The sequence below is a fragment of the Dermacentor silvarum genome, chromosome 4, assembly GCF_013339745.2.
Source record: "Dermacentor silvarum isolate Dsil-2018 chromosome 4, BIME_Dsil_1.4, whole genome shotgun sequence".
Taxonomy (NCBI): Eukaryota; Metazoa; Arthropoda; class Arachnida; order Ixodida; family Ixodidae; genus Dermacentor; species Dermacentor silvarum.
In genome coordinates, this window is record NC_051157.2 from 193,441,986 (window position 1) to 193,462,758 (window position 20,773).

Here is a 20,773-nt window from a genome sequence, read left to right on the forward strand (position 1 = left end):
AGGGCTCGGTCATCTCGCCACTTCTCTTCAAGGTCGCCACGCGTGGTCTCTCAGCCCGTCTGTTCAAAGTGGACGGCGTGTATCACTCTCTTTACGCCGACGACATCACGGTGTGGTGCGATGGCAGCAGTGAAGGCAGAGTCGAGGAATCCCTACAGGCGGCCCTGAGCTGCACGGAGGATTTCTTGGCGGGCACGGGGCTCCGGCTCTCCCCGTCCAAGTCCAAACTCCTTTTGTATCGACCGACCAGGAGGGGGCGCATCCCCAAGGGTCAGGTGCCTCTCGAAAAGGTCGACATCACCATTCGCACGGTCATCGGGCATGTCATTCTCAAGGTGGAGGTGATACGCATACTCGGTATGCTCATCGAGGCAAATGGCTGTAACTGACAGACGATCGCTCGTATCACCAACAAAACGGACAACATGGTCAGGCATCACTAGGGTCTCCAACAGTTGTGGAGGGCTGGGGGAGGACAACCTCCTCAGGTTGTACCACGCCTTCCTAAAGAGCCACATCACGTACGTGGCCGCCGCGCATCGCTGGCACGGATATGAGAGGGCAAAGCTCGAAGCGCTGATGCGCAAGACCATTAAAAAGGTGCTCGGCATCCCCATGGCCGCCAGCACGGAGACGCTCATGCTGCTGGAAGTCCACAACACTATCGACGAGGTTGTCGAGGCACAGCAAACGGCCCAGGTCGTCAGGCTCTCTTCCTCGCCTGCGGGGAGGCGGATCTTGGAGGCGCTGGACTGCAATCCCACTGCCGTCACGGAGAGGCGGAGACGCGGGAGGCCATCACGGTCTCGCCATTCCCGCGCAACGCACACCCGCAACACAATGTAGGCAGACGCAGGGTACGGGCGGCCGCACTTCTCAGATCCGTCGCTGGCGATCGGTAGCGTTCGTCAACGTCGCCTAATACGGTTCATCTGACCGATTCACGGCAGCCGTGGTAGATCACAGGGGCAACTTCCTTAACGCCGCGTCGGTACGGGGCTCGTCTCCGGCACTGGCGGAGCTGGTCGCGGTGGCCCTCGCCCTCCGGGACGGGAGCAGGCCGCAGATCTACACGGATTCCCGGGCGGCGGTCAGGGCCTTCGCCACGGGTTCGGTCTCGAGGCAACCGGACTCCCTGCTTTGCGGCAGGATCGTCTCCCCCCACGTCATGACTTGGTTCCCGGCCCACATGGGGCCTCAGGTCTCCACCGTCGTTCCCAACGCCAATGAGCTGGCCCAGGCCTGCGCGCGCGAACTCACCCACCGCGCCGGGGAAACGCCGCTCGAGGGCGCGGACGCAGGGCTCCACAAGGACTCGCTCCACACGTTTAACGAGATTTCAAAGCACTATCAGCTCGGCAGGAGGGTCTATCCCCCGCCCCACGCCAAGGTCTCCAGGCCTCAGTCTTCCGCCCTTCGCATGCTCCAGACCGGGTCCTATCCCAGTCTAGCCAGGGTCAGCAGGTACGCGGACTCGTTCGAACCCGATTGTCCGGATTGCGGCGATCCCTTCTGCACTTTGAACACATGCTCTGGCGGTGTCTTTCGTTACGGGACCGCGATAATGTCACCACGGAAGAAGAATGGGTGGAGACGCTCAAGAGCTCCGACCTCACCCCTCAGCTACGGGCTTTCCAGAGGACCCGCGACGGGGCGGTCAGGCGCGGCCTGCCCGTCCAGACGTGGGAGCGGCCCGCGGTGGCTCCTCCCCCGTAAGGGGTTCTCGGAGTCACTCCTCAGGACCTAAAATAAAGTTCATTGCCTGCCGTATTGGAGGGCTCCGGATTAATTTAGACCACCTGGGGTTTTTTGACGTGCCCTACAACTCAAGCACACGGGCGTTTTTTTCGCATTTCGCCTCCATCGAATTGCGGCCGCCGCGGCCAGGATTCTATCTTTTCGACCTCGTTCTCAGCAGCGCAACGCCTTAGCTGACTGAGCCACCCCGGCGGCAAGCTCTTTAATATAGCGCACAATTGATGTAAATTGAAGTATTTGTTTTTAAAACGGCGTTATTGTCAAGGTAGGCACTTGAAGAGCCAGAATTTTTGATAAAAACAAAGAGTTTTCACTTCTCCGCCAAATCTAGCGGGCAAAGTGACTAAGTTTCGGTTTCAGGAAGCAGTTGTCCGTGCTCTCATCGTGGTACTTTGTACAAAATGGCGGCACTCATAAGGCTTCATCTGACCACGCCTAGGGATAACTTGAAACGTTAAGAACTTACTTAATCTGCGAGATTCAAGGAAAATAACTATCGGACAAGATAGTCTGGCGTTCGGAGAATAATGTGACCAAATGTGACGGCTGAATGAGGCTTAGTGCTGAAGATTCATTTAGATTTCGATTTTTACTGTAAACAAATCCCCAATGTAATTCTGCCTTATTTCCGCATTCAATATCAAAAATATTAACACTTACTGCATTTGGGCGGAAAATATGGGTAGCGATCAAATGCACGTTGTCTGAGGAATACGGCGATACTATACTTATGTGCTAAGAATGTTTATAATGGCAGATAACAGATTTTGAGCGGGGTTATTCACTCTATGAAAATAATCTCCTTTGTTTACTTTCGTGGGGTTGTTCCTTTTCTTCGATCGTACCGATTAATCGATGCTCCTTACTGCAACCTCTTGATTGTTGCAGTTCCCCTCTTTAACTGGGATTCTACTTTGATAGTTATTACCGCGTTCTTAATGAAGTTGTTACCGATGTGAGCGGATTTTGTATGCCCTCCTTGTTTGTTTATATTGAGCTGGGAATGAGGTGCAAAATAAATCGCTAATAACTTCCGATCTAGGTGGGCTACCGAGATTAATTTTGTTGTGCCGTGATCGCTAGGTTCTTATACAGGAGGAGTGCAAAAACTCACCATGGAAGTTCACATAAATGGGGAAATATTTCTGAAACCTAAAAGTTTGAGGAGCCCACTCACCAAGCAGCCGGCCTACCCACAAGGCCTCACTACAACCCCGTAAACGTGAACTCGGTTAATTCGGTTATCGCTTAATTCGAACACACTGTAAAGTCACGATGACAGACCATACATTGAGACTAAGACAGCATCCAGCACATACCTAGTGGCCCAAGCTAGTGACCCAAACTTCGGTCACTGTGAATGTACTAATGTGTGCTATGCGAGATCGTCCAATCATCCAAAGTGGCTGAAGTAGTGGAGACCATGTTATCACTTTAAGAGCAGAAAAGCGGTGCAGCCGGTCTACTAAAACATATGCGCTTACAGCGGTGCACTTAACAGCATTAATGCGCAAGGTTGCAAGGTTGCAAGCCGCAAAAATTTACCATTCGCATAGTGCAAAGTTATGGCGCGACAACGTCAGCAAAAGAACTAAAACATCAAAGCCGTTCACAACACTCCTACCTTTCTCTTCCACGTTTCTTTTTTTTTCTTTCAATTTTATAGCTCCAAGGAGCGTATCACTCTATTCGATGCGCTCTTTTGGCCCCTACCAACCATCTCTACTACCGAGGCTTGGTCGCCGGACGTTCAATACATGCACGTTCTGCGCTGAATACACAAGCAGATCTGGAATAGAAGGTGGCATCCGTAGTACTTCTTTGTTTATGCATTTGCTCAATACGGAAGCCAAATAGCTGACCCAGTGGCTGGTCCTATTTTCTGCAACGACGGCGATTCGTACCCGCCGTGGTTGCTTAGTGGCTATGGTGTTAGGCTGCTAACCACGAGGTCGCGGGATCAAATCCCGGCCACGGCGTCCGCATTTCGATGGGGGCGAAAGGCGAAAACACCCGTGTACTTAGATTTTAGGTGCATGTTAAAGAACCCCGGGTGGTCCAAATTATTCCGGAGTCCCTCTACGGCGTGCCTCATAATCAGATCGCGGTTTTGCCACGTAAAACCCCATACTTCAGTTGTTTTTTTTTTTACGCTGACTCGAAAAGGGGTGTCTGAAGAACGTCCGCTACGCAAGTAGTAAGTGTCTTCACATGAATGCACACGCATTCCCCGTCTAGCTTTTGTTGTTGCTTTCTTTTTTTTTTTTCTTTTTTCGCATCCGACGGTTCTGGGTCGCACGGGTAAAACATGGTTATCTGTCCCGGTTGTGAAAAAGCGTTAGTATGCACACTGTGGCTTATCGTATCGTGGCTTGCTGCGTCTACAAAATTTAAAAGATAAAGGGCTCGCTCATAAAGAGCACGCGATGTTCCCGAGTCGCACCTTGTCTTCCCACTCTGGTTCTGCTGCACTCTCATCGGAACTCTGCCAACATGAAGGTTGTTCTCGCCCTCGCTATTGTCGCATTCTTCGGCATCGTCAACGCCGACCCACCATTCTCCCTGTGCGGTGAGTGAAAACTTCCACTGCCTTGATTCCGTAAACCTACAGGGTGTACTGCCTTGATTCGTAAGACCGCATTATGACGATTGAAGTAAGCAAATTACAACAGACTGTTCTATTGATGGTGTAATGGTGACTACGACTTTGTACTGCTGAGCTCGAGGTTGCGGGTTCAATCCCGGTCGCAGTGGCCGCATTTCCATGGGGGCGAAATGCGATGACACTGGGCACCAAGGTTTATGTGCCCGTTAAAAAACCCTAGGTGGTAAAAATTACTGTGGAGTCCCGTACTACGGCGTCTCTCTAACGCAGCGTGCACTTTCGGCACTAGAAAAACACAAAATTCCATTGTGCCATGTAGGGAAAGAAGAAATATATACTAGAGGAACGCTAATTTGAAACTTCGCTATGCAATTGCACTTGGTACAAGCAACAAAACAAAATACATTGCGTGTTAACGCCTACATTTAGGAATTTTGGCTTAATAATAGCTCAGTTATGTTTACCGAGTATGAGCTAAAGATAAAAGATGGATGGATTCTCCGTCCCACATGTGTATGCGCTATGGCCTTCCTTTAGTGATGGGATCGGTCTAATCAATTGAAGTTTCGTGCAGTGATAATACTAAAGTAGGCGCTACATTTTAACGTGTCTCACCTTTCTTTCAGGGGCAACGACCCAGCAAAGGCATGACCTAGTAGCCTGCTTGCGTGCCAATGTCAACGAAGCAGTAAGTTACGAGAACGGGTTGTAACCTCCACCGACAAGTCTTAACATTTTTCGATCATTGATATACATGATGTCTGTATGCCCTACAGTCGCTTAATCACTATGAGTACACAAGTCTAGCTCTTTTTAGACTTCGCCAGGCAATGTAGATAAAACAAATGTTTCTTTTTAATTTTGGGAGCCTTTTGTCAACAAAACTGAAAAATAGTTTACAATAGATCGCATCCGACAGCTAGTGGACTGCAGAGGGGATTGCGGATGGCGTAGCATGTTGCATAACATGCTTCGACATCACATCAAGCAACGACATTACATTACGAGTTAAAGAAACTGCTCATTCACTGGCACATATGATTAATATGCTCACCTCGGATTCCGTTTTCACTGTAGTGCAAAGTGTTCCAGTGCTTGCAATATCACATTAGTCCTTCGCGAAGGGTACACAAAGGGGCGCAAGTGATCGCATCTGCCTCTTCACTGCAGGGCATAGCATTCATATATAGGGTTGTGACATGAGGCTATATGCTCAGTTTCATACACAGCAGGCTACGCTACGAAGGATCGGCAGACTTCTCTCGCAGCTCGTATTCGCAACAAAAACATATTGTGCCATTTAGGAAAGAAATATATGGGGAAGCGCCACGTAGTATGATGTAACACTTTACCACACTATTACACCTCAATATATGGCGTAGTTATTGCATGAAAGGCCGCACACATCGGAAACGAATAACCATAAAAAAAACGGAGTGATACGTTTCCGCGACCAGCGGCCACTGCGGACCGCTTGCGCTCACAACCAAAACATAGTACTTCGTATACCGGAGGTACAAAGGTGTGGGATTAATGCGTGATTTGAAGTAACCTTAAGTTCAGCAGTTGCTTCTATAATACATGAAGTTGTTGTTCCGTAGAAAACATCGCAAATAAAAAGAATTGTGCAACCAAACAAGCGGAATGAGTCTAATATGACTGCACTACTATATAGCGTAGTCTTTACAGCGTTGCTGTAATGTATGAAACGGAGTGGAATCCCCCGCGAAGTGCTTGAAAAGCGAAAACACATTGAGGTGCAGAGCGTGCGTGCTACACTGCCACTGCAGTGCCACTGCTGCAGTGAAGTTGCTGACCTGCAGCTGCAAAGCCATTACTTCGAACCCGGCCTGCAGACGAGAGCGTCAAAGACCTATATATATATTGTAAAGAACGGAGACAGAGCCACAGCACCCGTTCACTGGGCCAGCTGTTCTATTCCCTGCTTCGTCGTCTTTTTCCTCCAGCGCCCGCCTTGCGAGCGCGCGCGGCCAAGTTCACTTCGCCTTCACACTCGGCCACGCTACAAGTTTCCGGTGCGCTCGCAACTAAGCAACTTGTCCAGGGTTTGAGGTCGTCGTTGATGATCCGTCCAGCGCGCAACCGGCTGCTCTGGAGGTGGCACTGAGTGTTGCGCGCTGGTCGCAGGTCTCGCTGACGATTGCCTCGCCGCTCAACGATGTCAATTTTGCGTTGTCGCTCAGCGTTGTCAGCGTTGTGGAGGCTGTCCACGGATGGTGAGGCTCTGAATGACTGGAGGGCATGATCGGAGTCATTCTGGGGCGGTGCTTCGTTGTAGTGGCTACTGTGCATTGGGCGCCGGACTGACCCTGAAGGGAGCACCTTGACACCTGCATGGATGCTACGCTTAACAGCGACAGCGCCGACAGGTGCAGCAGGGGCGTTCTCGGAAATAGGCGACCATGGTAATGAATGGCTCTGGTCAATGGACGCTGACGCTTGCCTGGACGCCAAATCAGGCTCTCTGATAGCAGGAATCGGGCCTGAAGGATTCCCACCGCCACTGCTGCTGGAACCACCAGGTGTTGGGGCTGGTTGCAGCTGAACACTGGAAGACACCGAAATGCTGCCACTGCTCCCCTGGTGCGGTAGTGGCCCCGGGCAACAGGCATCCCGCAGTGAAGGCTGCCCCGTGATGCCTCCCCTGCGACCCGGTACAAGTGCAACTTCCGAAGACGAGCACGAGGACGGCACCGGGTGGAGGGGCCTGCAAGCGGCTGCTGCTGCAGCCCAGGGGTGAGTGGGACAGGGCTCTGCGCCATTCGGTCCAGGCCCTGGTCGGGTTCTCGCTGCTGGAGACCTAAGTCGAACGCCGCTTCGTAGACGGGCTGGCGGGCCACCTCGTTGGTGGATGGCGCCGCCTTTGCGGGAGAGGTGGCGCGTGCCGGAGTGGGGCTTTTGTGATTATTATCCTCGGCCCTCAGCAGCCGTAGAGCCACGGCGGCTGGGTCCGTGTCCCAAGGGTCGCCGTACTGCTGATTGCCCGCATCGTCGCCGCATGCGTCTAATTCCGCCGCCGCTGCGGATGCAGCTTCATCTGCTGTCTTGGAGGCCATGCTGCCGAGTACGCTATGGAAAGCGGTGGACGCCGACGGGGAGATATTCGAACCGGAGGGCTGTGATTGATGCGGGGGCGGCTGAGGGATCGATTCGCTGCCGCTGTTGCTGAAACGGTGGTTCTCGGCCGCGATCTTCGACGACGACGAGCCGCAGCTGATGTTCGGGTATGTAGGGGCAGCGCAGGCATAAGGGAGCGGGCGGAAAGCAGCTATAAGAGCTGCACTCCATTCAAGCCAGGACCCCTGCTTGATGCCGTCGTACTTGTCCCAAGCCTTGGCGGCACCGCAAAGACGGTTTGCCGCAACCTGCCATCTTTGTTGGTCTGGCCAAGCATGACGGTCACCCATGACATTGATAGCGCGAATCCAAGGGATGACGTCATCTTCAAAGCCGCGAAACGTCGGAATTTGTATGAAATCCGGCTGCTGGAAGTCGCAGCGTATCATCTCCGCCAGGCTACCTGTCCATCGGCCCGAGGAACCAGGGCCGGTGTCCACGGACAGTGGGGTCGCTGTGGTAGTCGTGGCAGCTGGTTCTACCACAAAGGAAGCATCGACGGCATACCTTGGTGGCTGAGGAGTCGAAGAAGTGCCGGGCATGTTATTTTCGCCAAGGGAAGCGTGGACGGCGTTCCCAGGCAGGGCAGGTCCAAGACGGAGGGCCCGAAGCGCTGTCCCACCGTCTTCGGTAGAGCCGACGACAACAGCCGGTGAGCCGGCACCTACGGCGGGGCAGCCTGCGGCTCTCCCTGTTGAGGCGTTGCTGGGCACACCTGCCGCAGGATCGAAGCGGTAGCTCTCCGGAGCGCCGTGTGCAGAACTGTGCTGATAGGATTCACCGCAGGCATATGGAAGCGGGCCGAAAGCAGCTATCAGAGCTGCGCTCCATGCAGACCAGGAAAGCTGCTTTATGCCTTCATAGCTTTCCCATGTCTTCGCGGCACCGCATAGTCGTTGTGCTGCAACCAGCCATCTTGTGTGGTCGGGCCAGCCATGACGATCACCCAAGGCATTGATGTTGCGGAGCCAAAGGGTGACGTTGTCTGGAAAGCCGCGAAACGTTGGTATTTCCACGAACGCCGGCGGCAAGGAAGCGTGGACGGCGTTCCCAGGCAGGATGCAACCGCCGACGGACGCGAACGCGGTCGTCATACCCTGGAGCTGTTGTGTCAGCTCGGTGATGGCGTGGACGAGGGCATCAGTGCATCCCTGTCCGAGAGCCGCCGAGGAGGCTTGGACGCCGTCCCCGGACGGTGCAGTGGGTACCTGCGACGGTAGGGTGGCGGGCTCCATTAGGGGGAAACGTGAACGGCGTTCCTGGGAAGGAGGGACCCGGCACGCCGAAGCACCGTGCGAGGAACACTGAAGGCTGGAACACCTTAAGGCCGGTTCATTGCCGGCTGCGCCATTGTAAAGAACGAAGACAGAGCCACAGCACCCGTTCACTGGGCCAGCTGTTCTATTCCCTGCTTCGTCGTCTTTTTCCTCCAGCGCCCGCCTTGCAAGCGCGCGCGGCCAAGTTCACTTCGCCTTCACAATATATATATATATATACTTGGGACCCGTGTACGCCACCCAAGAGCGCTTGTCACCACACACACAGGCACACACACACGTGTTTATGTATATATATATATATATATACATAAACATTATATACATACATAAGCATTGAATAATCACTATATATATATATATATATATATATATATATATATATATATATATATATATATGCCTCCCAACGCGTCAGCTGCAGTGTCAGTGTACTGCGACGGTCTCTGCGACACAATTGCACTCCTTTCGCCATCTGACCGCTTTCGCACAAAGAAAGGATTGTTGGTGCCCTTTGCGACAGTGCAAATTACTCACGGTGACAGCGCTATTTTTGTTAGCAATCCATCCCCATATACTGTCACATTGCTGCGAGTGGAATGTCCCGGCAGAGTGGAACAGCTCGAAGACGCACAAGTTGTCGACGCACACGATGACACGCACTGGCCCAGCTCTTTTACGCTCAGTGCTGTTTCGAAGTCGGATTCATCGCCCGAAGATGTATTTGCCTCCTCCATCGATGAAAACCTTACGCCGTCCAGCATTCACAGCTTCTGTGCCTGTTGGAAGAATTTCGCCCATCTTTCGATGTCGCCCAGACTTCCTTGGGCGCACGTCCACGGGCTCCCTACCGCCACTGCGGCAACGTCCATATCGCGTATCTCCTGCAGAGCGTCGTGTAATTAACGAGCAAGTCGACGACATGCTTCGACGGGATGTTATTCGACCATCAAACAGTGCCTGGGCATCTCCTGTCGTTCTTGTTGCGAAGAAGGACGGTTCCGTACGGTTCTGTGTGGACTACCGACGGCTCAACAAGATCACCCGCAAGGACGTCTATCCGCTGCCACGAATAGACGACGCGATTGACAGCCTCAAAGGAGCTGAATTCTTCTCATCGCTCGATTTACGCTCAGAGTACTGGCAAGTCCCTATCGCTGAGGACGCTCGACCGAAGACAGCATTCGTCACGCCCGACGGCTTATACGAATTCAACGTCATGCCGTTCGGACTGTGTAATGCGCCCGCAACCTTCGAGCGCATGATGGATACCGTCTTGCGCAACCTGAAATGGCACACGTGCTTGTGCTACCTCGACGACGTCGTCGTTTTCGCTCCAGACTTCTCCACGCATCTTCAACGCCTCCGGCATGTTTTGACGCATTTGAGCAACGCCGGCCTACAGTTGAACCTAAAGAAGTGCCGATTTGCAGCACGGCAGCTGACAATACTGGGCTACGTCGTGTCCAAGGCTGACATTCTCCCAGATCCAGCCAAGCTTCGGGCCGTAGCCGACTTTTTTTTAGTTCCCCAGACCTACGTCCGTCAAAGAACTACGCAGTTTTGTAGGTCTGTGTTCCTACTTTTGACGTTTCATTCGAAACTTAGCCACCATTATATCGCCACTGACGAAGCTCCTTGGCAGTGAGGGGCCCCTGGACTCGTGGTCGTCAGTGTGCGAGGGCGCGTTGGCAAAGCTCCGTCGTTTCGTGACATCTCCGCCCATACTACGCCACTACGACCCTACAGCCCCTACAGAGGTAGACGCGGACGCCAGCGGTGGTGGCCTTGGCGCTGTCCATGCGCAGCGCAAGCCAGGGTTTCCTGAATATGTCATGGCGTATGCACGTCGTACGCTTAATAAAGTCGAGGCCAACTACACCGTCTCCGAAAAAGAATGCCTGGCGATCATCTGGGCCCTTACGAAGTTTCGCCCTTATTTGTATGGCCGCCCGTTCTATGTCGTTACTGACCACCATGCACTATGCTGGCTGTCGTCATTGAAGAATCCCTCAGGTCGTCTCGCCCGTTGGGCACTTCGTCTGCAGGACTACGACATCCGCGTGCGCTACCGCAACGGACTCCAACATGCCGATGCCGACGCCCTCTCGCGCACCCCTTACCCGATGACAACGCCCGCTGCTAAGGAACTCAACTGGCCGTTTATTCCATCGACCTTCACACCATCGCTGCTGAACAGCGCAAGGACCAATGGATTGTCTCGCTGATAGACTTGCTCACTGATCCTTCGGCAACACCACCCACTCGCGCATTGCGTCATCAAGTCCACCATTTCACCATTCGCGACGAGCTACTTCACCGACGCAATTACAGCGCCGACGGCCGCCAATGGTTACTGGTAGTACCCCGCAGTCTCCATTCTAAAATATGCGAATCGTTCCACTCTGACCCGCAATGTGCACACTCTGGGGTATACAAAATTTACCACCGAATTCGACAACGGTACTTTTGGCGGCGAACGTACCGGTACGTGCAGAAATTTGTTTGTTCCTGCCTCGATTGTCAGCGCCGGAAATCTTTGCCGAGCCTCTCGCCAGCAGGTCTACGACCTTTACCTTGTCCTAACCTGCCGTTTGGGCGCGTTGGCATCGACTTATACGGACCTCTTCCTATGACGTCGGCTGGTAACCGCTGGGCCATCGTCGCTGTTGACCATCTCACGCGATACGCCGAAACTGCCGCCCTTCCAGCGGCTACAGCTCGAGATGTTGCCTCCTTTCTGCTCCACCGATTCATACTGCGTCACGGTCCACCCCAGGAGCTACTCAGCGATCGAGGCCGTGTCTTCTTGTCGGAAGTCGTCGAAGCCATTCTCAAAGAGTGTCACGTCGTTCACCGCAAAACTACTGCTTACCACCCACAGACGAACGGTCTCACAGAGCGATTTATCCGCACGCACGGCGACATGCTCTCATTGTACATCGCCGCCGACCACACAAATTGGGATGCCATTCTGCCCTTCGTCACCTACGCGTACAATACCGCCCCTCGGAGTACTACTGGCTTCTCACCGTTATTCTTATTGTACGGCCGCCACCCGTCATACACGATCGACACGATCCTTCCATACAGGCCAGACACGTGTGAGTATACGCCTATATCTGTCACAGCCAGACATGCTGAAGAGTGTCGCGACCTTGCCCGGACCTTTACTACAAATGAACAAGAGCGGCAGAAGAGCATCCGCGGTGACACCACCTCTTCTGCCGCCACGTTTTTCCCTTGGGCGCTCGTCTGGCTCTCAGTCCCTACCACCGCAACTGGACTCTCTTCGAAACTACTGCCCAAATACAATCGAAGGCCCCTACCGCGTCGAACGCGCGTCCCCTGTAAATTACCTTATCGAACCCGTTGAACCATCTTCGGACATGCGCCGTCGAGGGCGCGACATTGTCAATGTGGAGCGCCTCAAGATATACCATGACCCACTCATGGTGACAACCTGTTAAGTCGCCGGGCGGCTCCCTTTTCACACCCGGGGTAATTGTAGCGAAGTGTTGGAACTCTGAAGTGGGTCGTCCACTCCATCTCCTTAACGTGGGTCGTCCGCTCCAGTGCCTTCTAGTGGGTCGTTTTCTTCGGCTCTCGAGCGCCACTCGTGCTGAGAGTCCGTGCTGCGCTTTCTTGGACTGTCGTTCTTGCGCTGCTTTACGGGCCGTCTAATAAACACCCTCATAATATATATACGTAAACGCGCGTGTGTGTGTACCTGTGTGTGTGTGTGGTGAAACGGTTTTTTGGGTGGCGTACACGGGACCCAAGCCACCGCCGCGATACGAAAGCGTTATTTCACCTCGAGGTGTTCTTGAAACTCTCACGCTGATAATGACTCGTTGTACCCCAGTCTTGGCTTCCCCTCCTGTCGCTTCACACGTAAGGCCTCGTTTCAAGCGAAGCTTTATTGGTTCACGTGTGTCGGGGTCGGTGTACGCAGAAAAATATCATCAGCATAGGCTCGACCGTCGTCGTCGTCTTCCGCAGCTGGCTGGTTGGCGCCTCTCGGGTTGAGCTCGCGCTCGTGCCGGGTACGCGCGCGTGCCACTGCTCCCACGTTCGTCATTGTCATCTTCATCCACAGTTGGCTGCTTTGCCGCTCATCATTCCAGCCTTGAATTTCACTTCTCTTCTATCGTAATGGGGAGGCCGGGTTTGCGGGGGTATGAGCCATTTCCTAAGGGGGTATGAGCCATTCATTGAAGCAATTTAATTTCGAAGAATCGCAAGTGGCAATGGTGGGCGAATGCTGCTACCCACGCCGCCGAGCAAACTTGAGACATCAAACGCAAGCGACGTACAACGCAATGGCAGTAAAAGTTGCACGAAAGGGAAGAAAAAGTAGAAGGAAAGGGAAGGCAAAGTGGTAAGTCCGGTAGACACACGACAAGCTTCATTCACCCCCATTTTCACGACAGTAGAAGGGCTGGTCATTTTTTCCTTCACATTCTCGCCTCCGGTGGCGGAGTTATGTTTGCTGGTGGAAGCTTGTTCTTTGCAGCCACATCAGTGTGAGGCTCAGGGACCACATTTCGGTTTACTAAATGCTTACCTGCACAGCTGTGCCTGTAGCTTGGTCACTTCTCGCCTTTCCTCTTGTCATTGTGCGCCCGCATCGAATCAGGCGACCGCTTTCCTGGACGTACCAGCATTGGTACACTGTGTAGACTAGGAAGGCAAGAACAACACGGTTGTTTACAAGTGAACACGGATGACGAGTTGGGAAAAAAGAGCCTCAACAACAATGAAATATTAGGCGGTAAAAAGAAAAGACTAATGGGGTACTAAATTGCAACATGATACACCTCGAGAGCTGTACATGAGGAATAAAGGAGGTAGTGAGAAAGGAGGCGCTTCACATTTTCAGACCAAGGCTGGGTGATCAGGACAGAAAAGCTACAGTCTAAACGCCTACCACGTACATATTTTCAGCTCCTGCACGTGAAGCCAAGCAAACTGTTGAGATTATCTTGCTGCAGTGTACTGTCCTCAATAAACAAATGGAAAATGGAAGCATTCAATTCCACACAGCATTGGGAATGAAGCACAGCTATGCTCATATTGCTATCTGGAGACTATATATATAGTGGGACGATGGAGAATCGTTGGCGAATCTCGATAGATCTGTGAAAGGGCGAAGGGAAAACAGATATTGCCCATGTCAACATTCAGATACAGGAGAAAATAATGTGTGTGTGTGTGTGTGTTATAGGTAGGCTTGCACTAATTATTCGAAGCTGTTCAAAACGGTTTAAAGAATGCCTGCTTGATACTGTGATGTCTAGCCATGACTACCAATAAATCCCAATCTCTCCCCATTGCATATCCTGAAATCGAGAATTCAATACACATGTTCTTTTTATCTAAAATCTGAGGCACTTCTGTCTTGCAGGCGCCGAATTGACTGCAAAGCCTACACCGCACGAAATCCGCATTGCTATTTGTATAGGAGTGCTGAGTGTTAACAATAGCGGTAAAGCAAGCAATGGACAGAGTTTTGAGGAGAATTATTGATATGACTATTGATAAAACAATAGAAAAGAGCACAGACAACGCTTTTGGTGCATCTTGCAATGACTGCTGCCTGTACTGTCTTTAATCCCTAGACTTCCCAGAAGCTCACGGAGGTGAAGGAGCGCCTTCATTGCGAGGACCTGGACTGCGTCTTCACTAAGATTTGTGAACGGAGCCATGACGAGCGCGTAAGTATTCCTAGACCGGGGACATTAAGCCACCCTTGCATTTGCTCGCTCAACCTTTTGCAAGGTGTTACCAGGAGCACATTCTTGTTCTGCGACATCAGTCAGAGAACGAGCGTTGGAAAAGTGGAGTGCATACGAACCACTGACCGTTATATCAACCTTGCATTATGTCGCGTTTATCGCCCAATTCAGTTTAGAACCTTGATGGTCCTCCTTGGCAATTTACTTCAGAACATTTATTCCATAAAGAATCCAGTGCAACAGATGCTTTAACGTAGTTTTAGCATTACCCCTTTTCCATCGTGGTTAAAATCCTGCCAGCTAGGTGTGCGTGATAGTCTGTATTGCGCAAGCGCAAATGTCGTCTTGCAGGTGCCAGGTGGCTGGAGCGGTATGAGCCAATAAATTGATACAGAATCAAGCAAAGACCAGGAAACCTCGTTCGTTCACAGAACACAACTACAGCATATAGAATCGACACAGAATAGGCACACGAAAAACGACAATACGAGCGCTTAATTGTTTATTCAGGAAAAGCTCATTATAGAGAAGCACTTCTTTTACACTCTCAAACGCCCGTTCCTTGTGGTTTCAATAAAATCGTGTATTATGGTTGTTAAGTTTCCGTTCCCGGTAGCTCCGTACAGAACCGGTGACAGAGCAAAACCAACGACGCGTCGTTCGTCGTCGGCATCCATATGTTTTGATCGCCACATGTCGCCCCCGAAAACAACTCATTCACTGAGAACGACTTATCCAACAGGTATAAGACTTATTAAAACATCGACTTATTGTTGATACATCGATTATAGATCACTGATTTGCCAGGTACTCTTTTTGTTCACGACAGTGCTGCCTGCAGTGGATTTGGGCATAGGTGGACCGCCTCGGTCCACCTATGCCCAAATCCACTGCAGGCAGCACTGTCGTGAACAAAAAGAGTACCTCAACAACTGTGAGTACCTCAACAACAATAGGCCACCTATTTAGAGTGCTCGTCTCGGAATAAATTGCGTATAACCTGCCACGCGCGATAGTTGAGCAATAGATAAATCGCTGGCGCGTCCAGCTTCCAACTGGAGCATTGCCGGAGGTTGGCTGAATTCAATCCCTCTTGGAGATGATGGGTGAAGTTCTAAAATTACATTATCAGTAAAATACCCCTGTTTCGATGACAAGCAGTTTACTTTTCAGTGAAATCCTGGACGCATACGCCCTAAAATTATAATCATGCCCTTTTCTGCGGCTTTTAGTTTGTTAATATTGTTCTATTAATCAATATTTGTATGCGCATTGTTATTTTGTTGCGCCATCACTCTATTGCCCGGAAAGAGCCTGTGGTGTATGAATAAAAAATGTAAGCCGACTTAAGTCGGTTTACATTGATTCCATTACATTGATTCCAGTTGGCATCTACTGAAAGGCTTACTGCAAGGAACTTCTCCACGACATAGAAAACACTAAGATAGTTGGGATATAGAGAAGCTTCTTGGTAAAACTTGACGTTTTAAATACGAGAGGGAGCGTCACGACGGGCTCTCTAGAATAGCTGTTTTTTATACCGAAATAGAAAAATAAAAAGCGCCACCATTTCCTGTTTGACCTAGAACACAAGATTTCTCGACATGACCTCCTAGATAAGAGGACACCCCCGGTGCGCGGAAAAATCTCGGAAGAGGCATTGTGAGACTTAGGACATAGTGTACCTCTTCGATTATCCTGTCCGGGGCTGTCCGCAAGTCATCTGCGGCTTCCGATTGACTAGACCTTACAGAAGGGTACGTCACAGTCACGTGATCCAGCTGTCGGGACTGTCCTAGGTTTTACTCGGAAGTACCGTTACCGCAAGTCACTCTCCTGGCTGCCACCGTGTGTTCATAGCTAACCCCACTTCCCAGCGAATTCATTAGCCTGGCCTCTGAGATTGTGCAGGCTCGGATGCCACGTCACCGACACAATCACAAAGCCTGCACAGCGCAAACGCTGCCTGAGCGCCTATAACGTGTTAGCAAAGCATAGTTTACTTTGCGTTCTCACTCTTCGTGCTGCTTAAACGCTGTAATTAAGCTAGGTCATTGCCTGCAAAATTTAAGCGGAATTTCCATACGAACATAAGCGATATCGCAACCGTACCACGTACGCAGAAATTGTACGCAGAAAGCGCCCGCCGACATCCTTAAAGCTCGTGAGACCGTCCACGAAAGGACCGACGCGTGTCTCGGACAGAGCGCATGCACACCCTCTACTAATCCTGCACGTCAAAAAGCAAGCGCTCGAACTTGGCAACTGAAGAGAACCAACGTATGTGAGCAGCGATCGGAAAAGCTCCTATTCTATACCATCCCAGCTACCGGCGAGAGACAGCCACATATACAGTAGGATGTGCTTCCTCACAAACCAGTTTCACTCGCCTGAAAAGCTAAATCCACACTTGTTTTTCACGTGTAGTAATGCGCATGACAGATTTCACGAAACGCATCAAGGAAAGCAAGCATGTGCCCCTGATCGCTGTGGCTGTCTATTAAAAGAACACGAATACTAAAGCGACAGAATTAAATGGCTCGCATAATGTCTCACAAAGCACCGATGTAAGAGACATGATAGCTGAGTGCACAATATTTGCCGTCTGTAACGCGCAATGTACGCAGAAGCATACGGTATCTTTCTTAACATGGTGGCAGACGCAGCGCGCATCTTTCTCAGGCAGCCGTCGACGGCTAGCTGCTTGCACTCGTCCGAGCAAACGTCTACTGACCGCTCCGACAGTTCTCAGATAGTCCGGAACTTCTGCTGTGGTAAAAAACAGTAAAACGGTAAAAAATTATGGCAGATCTTGGACTCATAGGCGGAGCTTCTGAAGCTGACAGAGCAAAATCGAATGCAGCACAGCAGTCCCAAGCAGTCCGGGACTGTAAGGGACTGATAATCGAAGAGCCCCAGTGACTACCATCAGGTGCACGGATACCAAGTGCTGTTTAAAAGCTGCTAACAAGAAAACTATACATTTATGAGCCCTGCGTTTTTGCAAGATCTGTAACAAACTTTCCCTAAAATAAAGTTTCGTTGTGCTGGCCTTTTGCAAAGCATGGTTGGTTTGGTAGAGAGTGGTTGTTATAAATCACATAAGTATTCTGCAGGGAATGGTTACAGCTCTTGAGACGTGTGGGTCGTATGGGTCTGTTGTCCCTCAATATATATTATACATAGGGCAACACACACGGTTCCACTGGGTATGTGCGTCTCCAGAAATCTGCAAACGTCTAAGGTGGAGCGAGCGCGAAGTGTCTGGAGATTCTAGAGCGCTCTGGGTGCCATTCAAAGGGAGCCGGACTGCACTGGAGCGGATCCTCGCACTGTTAAAAGTGCTACCTCAAATGCAAAGCAAGGGGTGCCCGCCTTCGAAGCAAAGCAGCTTCCCAGGAAACGCAAATATGTCATGTTTATTTATACACTTCTACTCACTTTTATTCACAGCACAATGTTTTTGATTTAATACAGACAGAAGTCCCGCACGACCACTGTATCCAAACCACGATTCCTTTTGTTTTACTGAGTACATTTCTAAACTGCGACATCTTCGGCATTGGCCCGCGAGAATGGCAAGATACATGTAAACCAGTGGTTTGACTCGGTCAAGAGTGCTTGGAATTAAAAAAGCGAGGAAGTAAGTAAATTAGGAAATAGTCAAATTTGGATGACAGGGCATACTGTGCTTGTTTTGTGCAATGTCAATAGAGGTTAGTGGGAGGCCAGGTGGTTGCACGTAATTGGTGTCTGTCTGCGCTGCTTTCTACAAGAAGGATAGGACAACAATACTACAAGTACTATACATTGTCCAAAATTGTCCACCGTGTGGACATTTTCGTACTGCTGCTTTGAGGCAGCATACATATAAATTATTTATATTTTATTTCCAGCAAACACAGTCGAACACCATCTTCTCGGTAAGTGCCCACCTCTTTATTATTTTATATTGTTTGCTGTAATGGAAACAAATAAGTGAAATAGAAATGTGTGCCACACACTCACTGTGACATTGAGACAGCTGCAGAAAATGTAAGATGGAAACACTGTGACTGGTGGAGCCTATGACCTCCTTGTTTCTTTGCTGGCGAAAAAAAAGAACCATTGAAAGAAAGCTTCATAACCTTAATGTTAAATCCATACAGATTTGCCTGAATGGTTAGGCTTATTGACTAGGGAACGTTTCTATACAAATAATGGCTAACAATACGGCACAAATCGCTGCTAGTCATAGCTATTAGTTGCCAGCAAGAACAACTGAAATGAATGACCGAATACTGAATAATATGAGCACTCACCTAATAGCACTGTTCTGCCCTGAAATATTTAGGACAAGAAATGATTCATTTGTGCTATGCGGGTCTCCGCTAAGCGCATGAAGCAATATGTGGTCCTCTAATGTCGTTAGTCACCTAATCCCTCATTGTTTCCTAATTCGCTGAACCTAATTACCTGCCAAAAGTATAGAGGGTTGGGCTTGTTGGTTATTCGTAACTGTGGGTACAGAGCGAACTAGACACGACTGGCTGAAACAGACACTGTGCATAGACATACAGTAGACAGACAGCTGTGTGTCTGTATACTTCCCGCCCAGCTTACTGCGCGCTGTACCCACAGGCAAATTGCACGCTCGTGGAAAAGCGGCGAAGTGAGTTAGGGAAAGGAGAAATGTCAAAAGGCTGAGATCCACTGTGCCTGGAATATAATATGCGTGCTTTGCTTTTGTCTTGTAGGACGACGTCAAGGCCCAGGTTCGTGCTGCTCTGACGACGTGCCAGTCAAGCCAGTGATACACCTCTTCAATAATTTTACGCTATTGCGCATCACGACGAACATAAGAACCATGTACTTGTTCCAAAGATTAAATGAATGTGTCAGATTCATCTCAGAATACTTGTCATTTATTGAATGTAGATAAATGGGAAGGTAGGCTACCTTGTAGCTGGCGATCCCAAGACACCGGTAAGAAATTTGGGTTCCGCCTTTCCCCATAAAACGCACGCATGTACCACAGACACGCTAACATATTAAGCCTGCAAGAAAAGATGAAAACGTAAATGTTAACATAAATTATGCAGCTAACCAGATACATATTATCTCACACGCAAGTAATAGAAGTTCATGTTACCGATGAGTAAGAAAGCCAGCAGATTGTGCGGTCTTGCAGAATCCGAACCCAATTTCCAGCAATACTGTTTATGTTGAGCAGTTGCATGAATAATTTCAGTTGACTCTAATTAAATCACACACTTTAAAACGCTGCCCGCGTATGAACTACCCGTTTGAAACCTTGTCCGCATGTGACGCTTTTGAGCACTTCTTGAGGAATGTTTCAACTGCAGGAATCCATCCACGCACATTTTACTTAGCCAGTACATCAGTCATATCGCCCCCCCCCCCTCAATTTTTCACTAAATCTGATCTCGGCTGCGTTCATGTAGTTCTCCAAGGGTACCAGGATAAATTGTGTGTTGGTCCTAAAACACACTTGCAACGCTCCGGATCGCTTGCGCTCATAATTTATTTGAAAGGTTGTAATTGGTTCACGCACTTTGGCATTCGCGAACCCATCACCTATAACCTGCCCCATATTTCAAATGTTAACCAGTGTTGCGACGCCGGTTACTTCAAGCTCGACCGGCGTTACTACTGGGTAGCGTGGCGTTGTCGGCAGGCGTCCGGTAGACCATGGCGACCAGGCAGGGGCAAGACGACTTCTTGTGCGAAACTTGCACAGTCAATTTCACGGGTGATGAGGGATAAAAAAGAAGAGAATGATGAGAAAATACATGGCAGTCCGCATAAATAGGCCCGCTAAAGTCGTTGGCGCGATTTCGCTCACGTCAACGTCACGTGACGTGTACTGAGTCCAGTCGGGAGTTTGGCGGCTGCTCCCTCTTTCCTAGGCGACGTTTCACCGGCTTGCCTCCGCTAGCGGCGACCCGAGGCTCCTGTGGTGCGCAGTTCGGAGAAGGCGGACCCCCTCGCCTCTTGGAAGCACGCACACAAAGAGGCCATTAATCAATGCGACTCGCCCGCTAGATTGAGGACCACTCAAGACAACCATAGCAAATTAGGGATACATCCTCCGGTAATCCTTTTGAACGGGGTATCACACGTCAATAGTAATCCTTTTTGCACGGGGTGTCACACGTCAATCATTACAGCATCTCCGGCGGAGGAGGAAGATCCCGATGCCTAGGGGCCTGCAGCCAGTGGGCGAGGGATCGGCGTTTCCGCAGCAGAATTTCCCT

At 50.5% G+C, this 20,773-nt stretch overlaps 1 protein-coding gene across 1 annotated transcript; it reads left to right on the plus strand.

Annotated features, from left to right (window-relative positions):
* Positions 1-4,215: 4,215 nt before the first annotated feature.
* On the plus strand, positions 4,216-19,402 carry LOC125944881 (uncharacterized). Its single transcript, XM_049666305.1, has 5 exons — positions 4,216-4,327; positions 4,990-5,051; positions 14,400-14,495; positions 18,413-18,439; positions 19,253-19,402. The coding sequence occupies exons 1-5, from the start codon at positions 4,252-4,254 to the stop codon at positions 19,307-19,309; spliced, it is 318 nt and encodes a 105-aa protein (XP_049522262.1). The 5' UTR covers positions 4,216-4,251; the 3' UTR covers positions 19,310-19,402.
* The last annotated feature ends 1,371 nt before the right edge of the window (positions 19,403-20,773 follow it).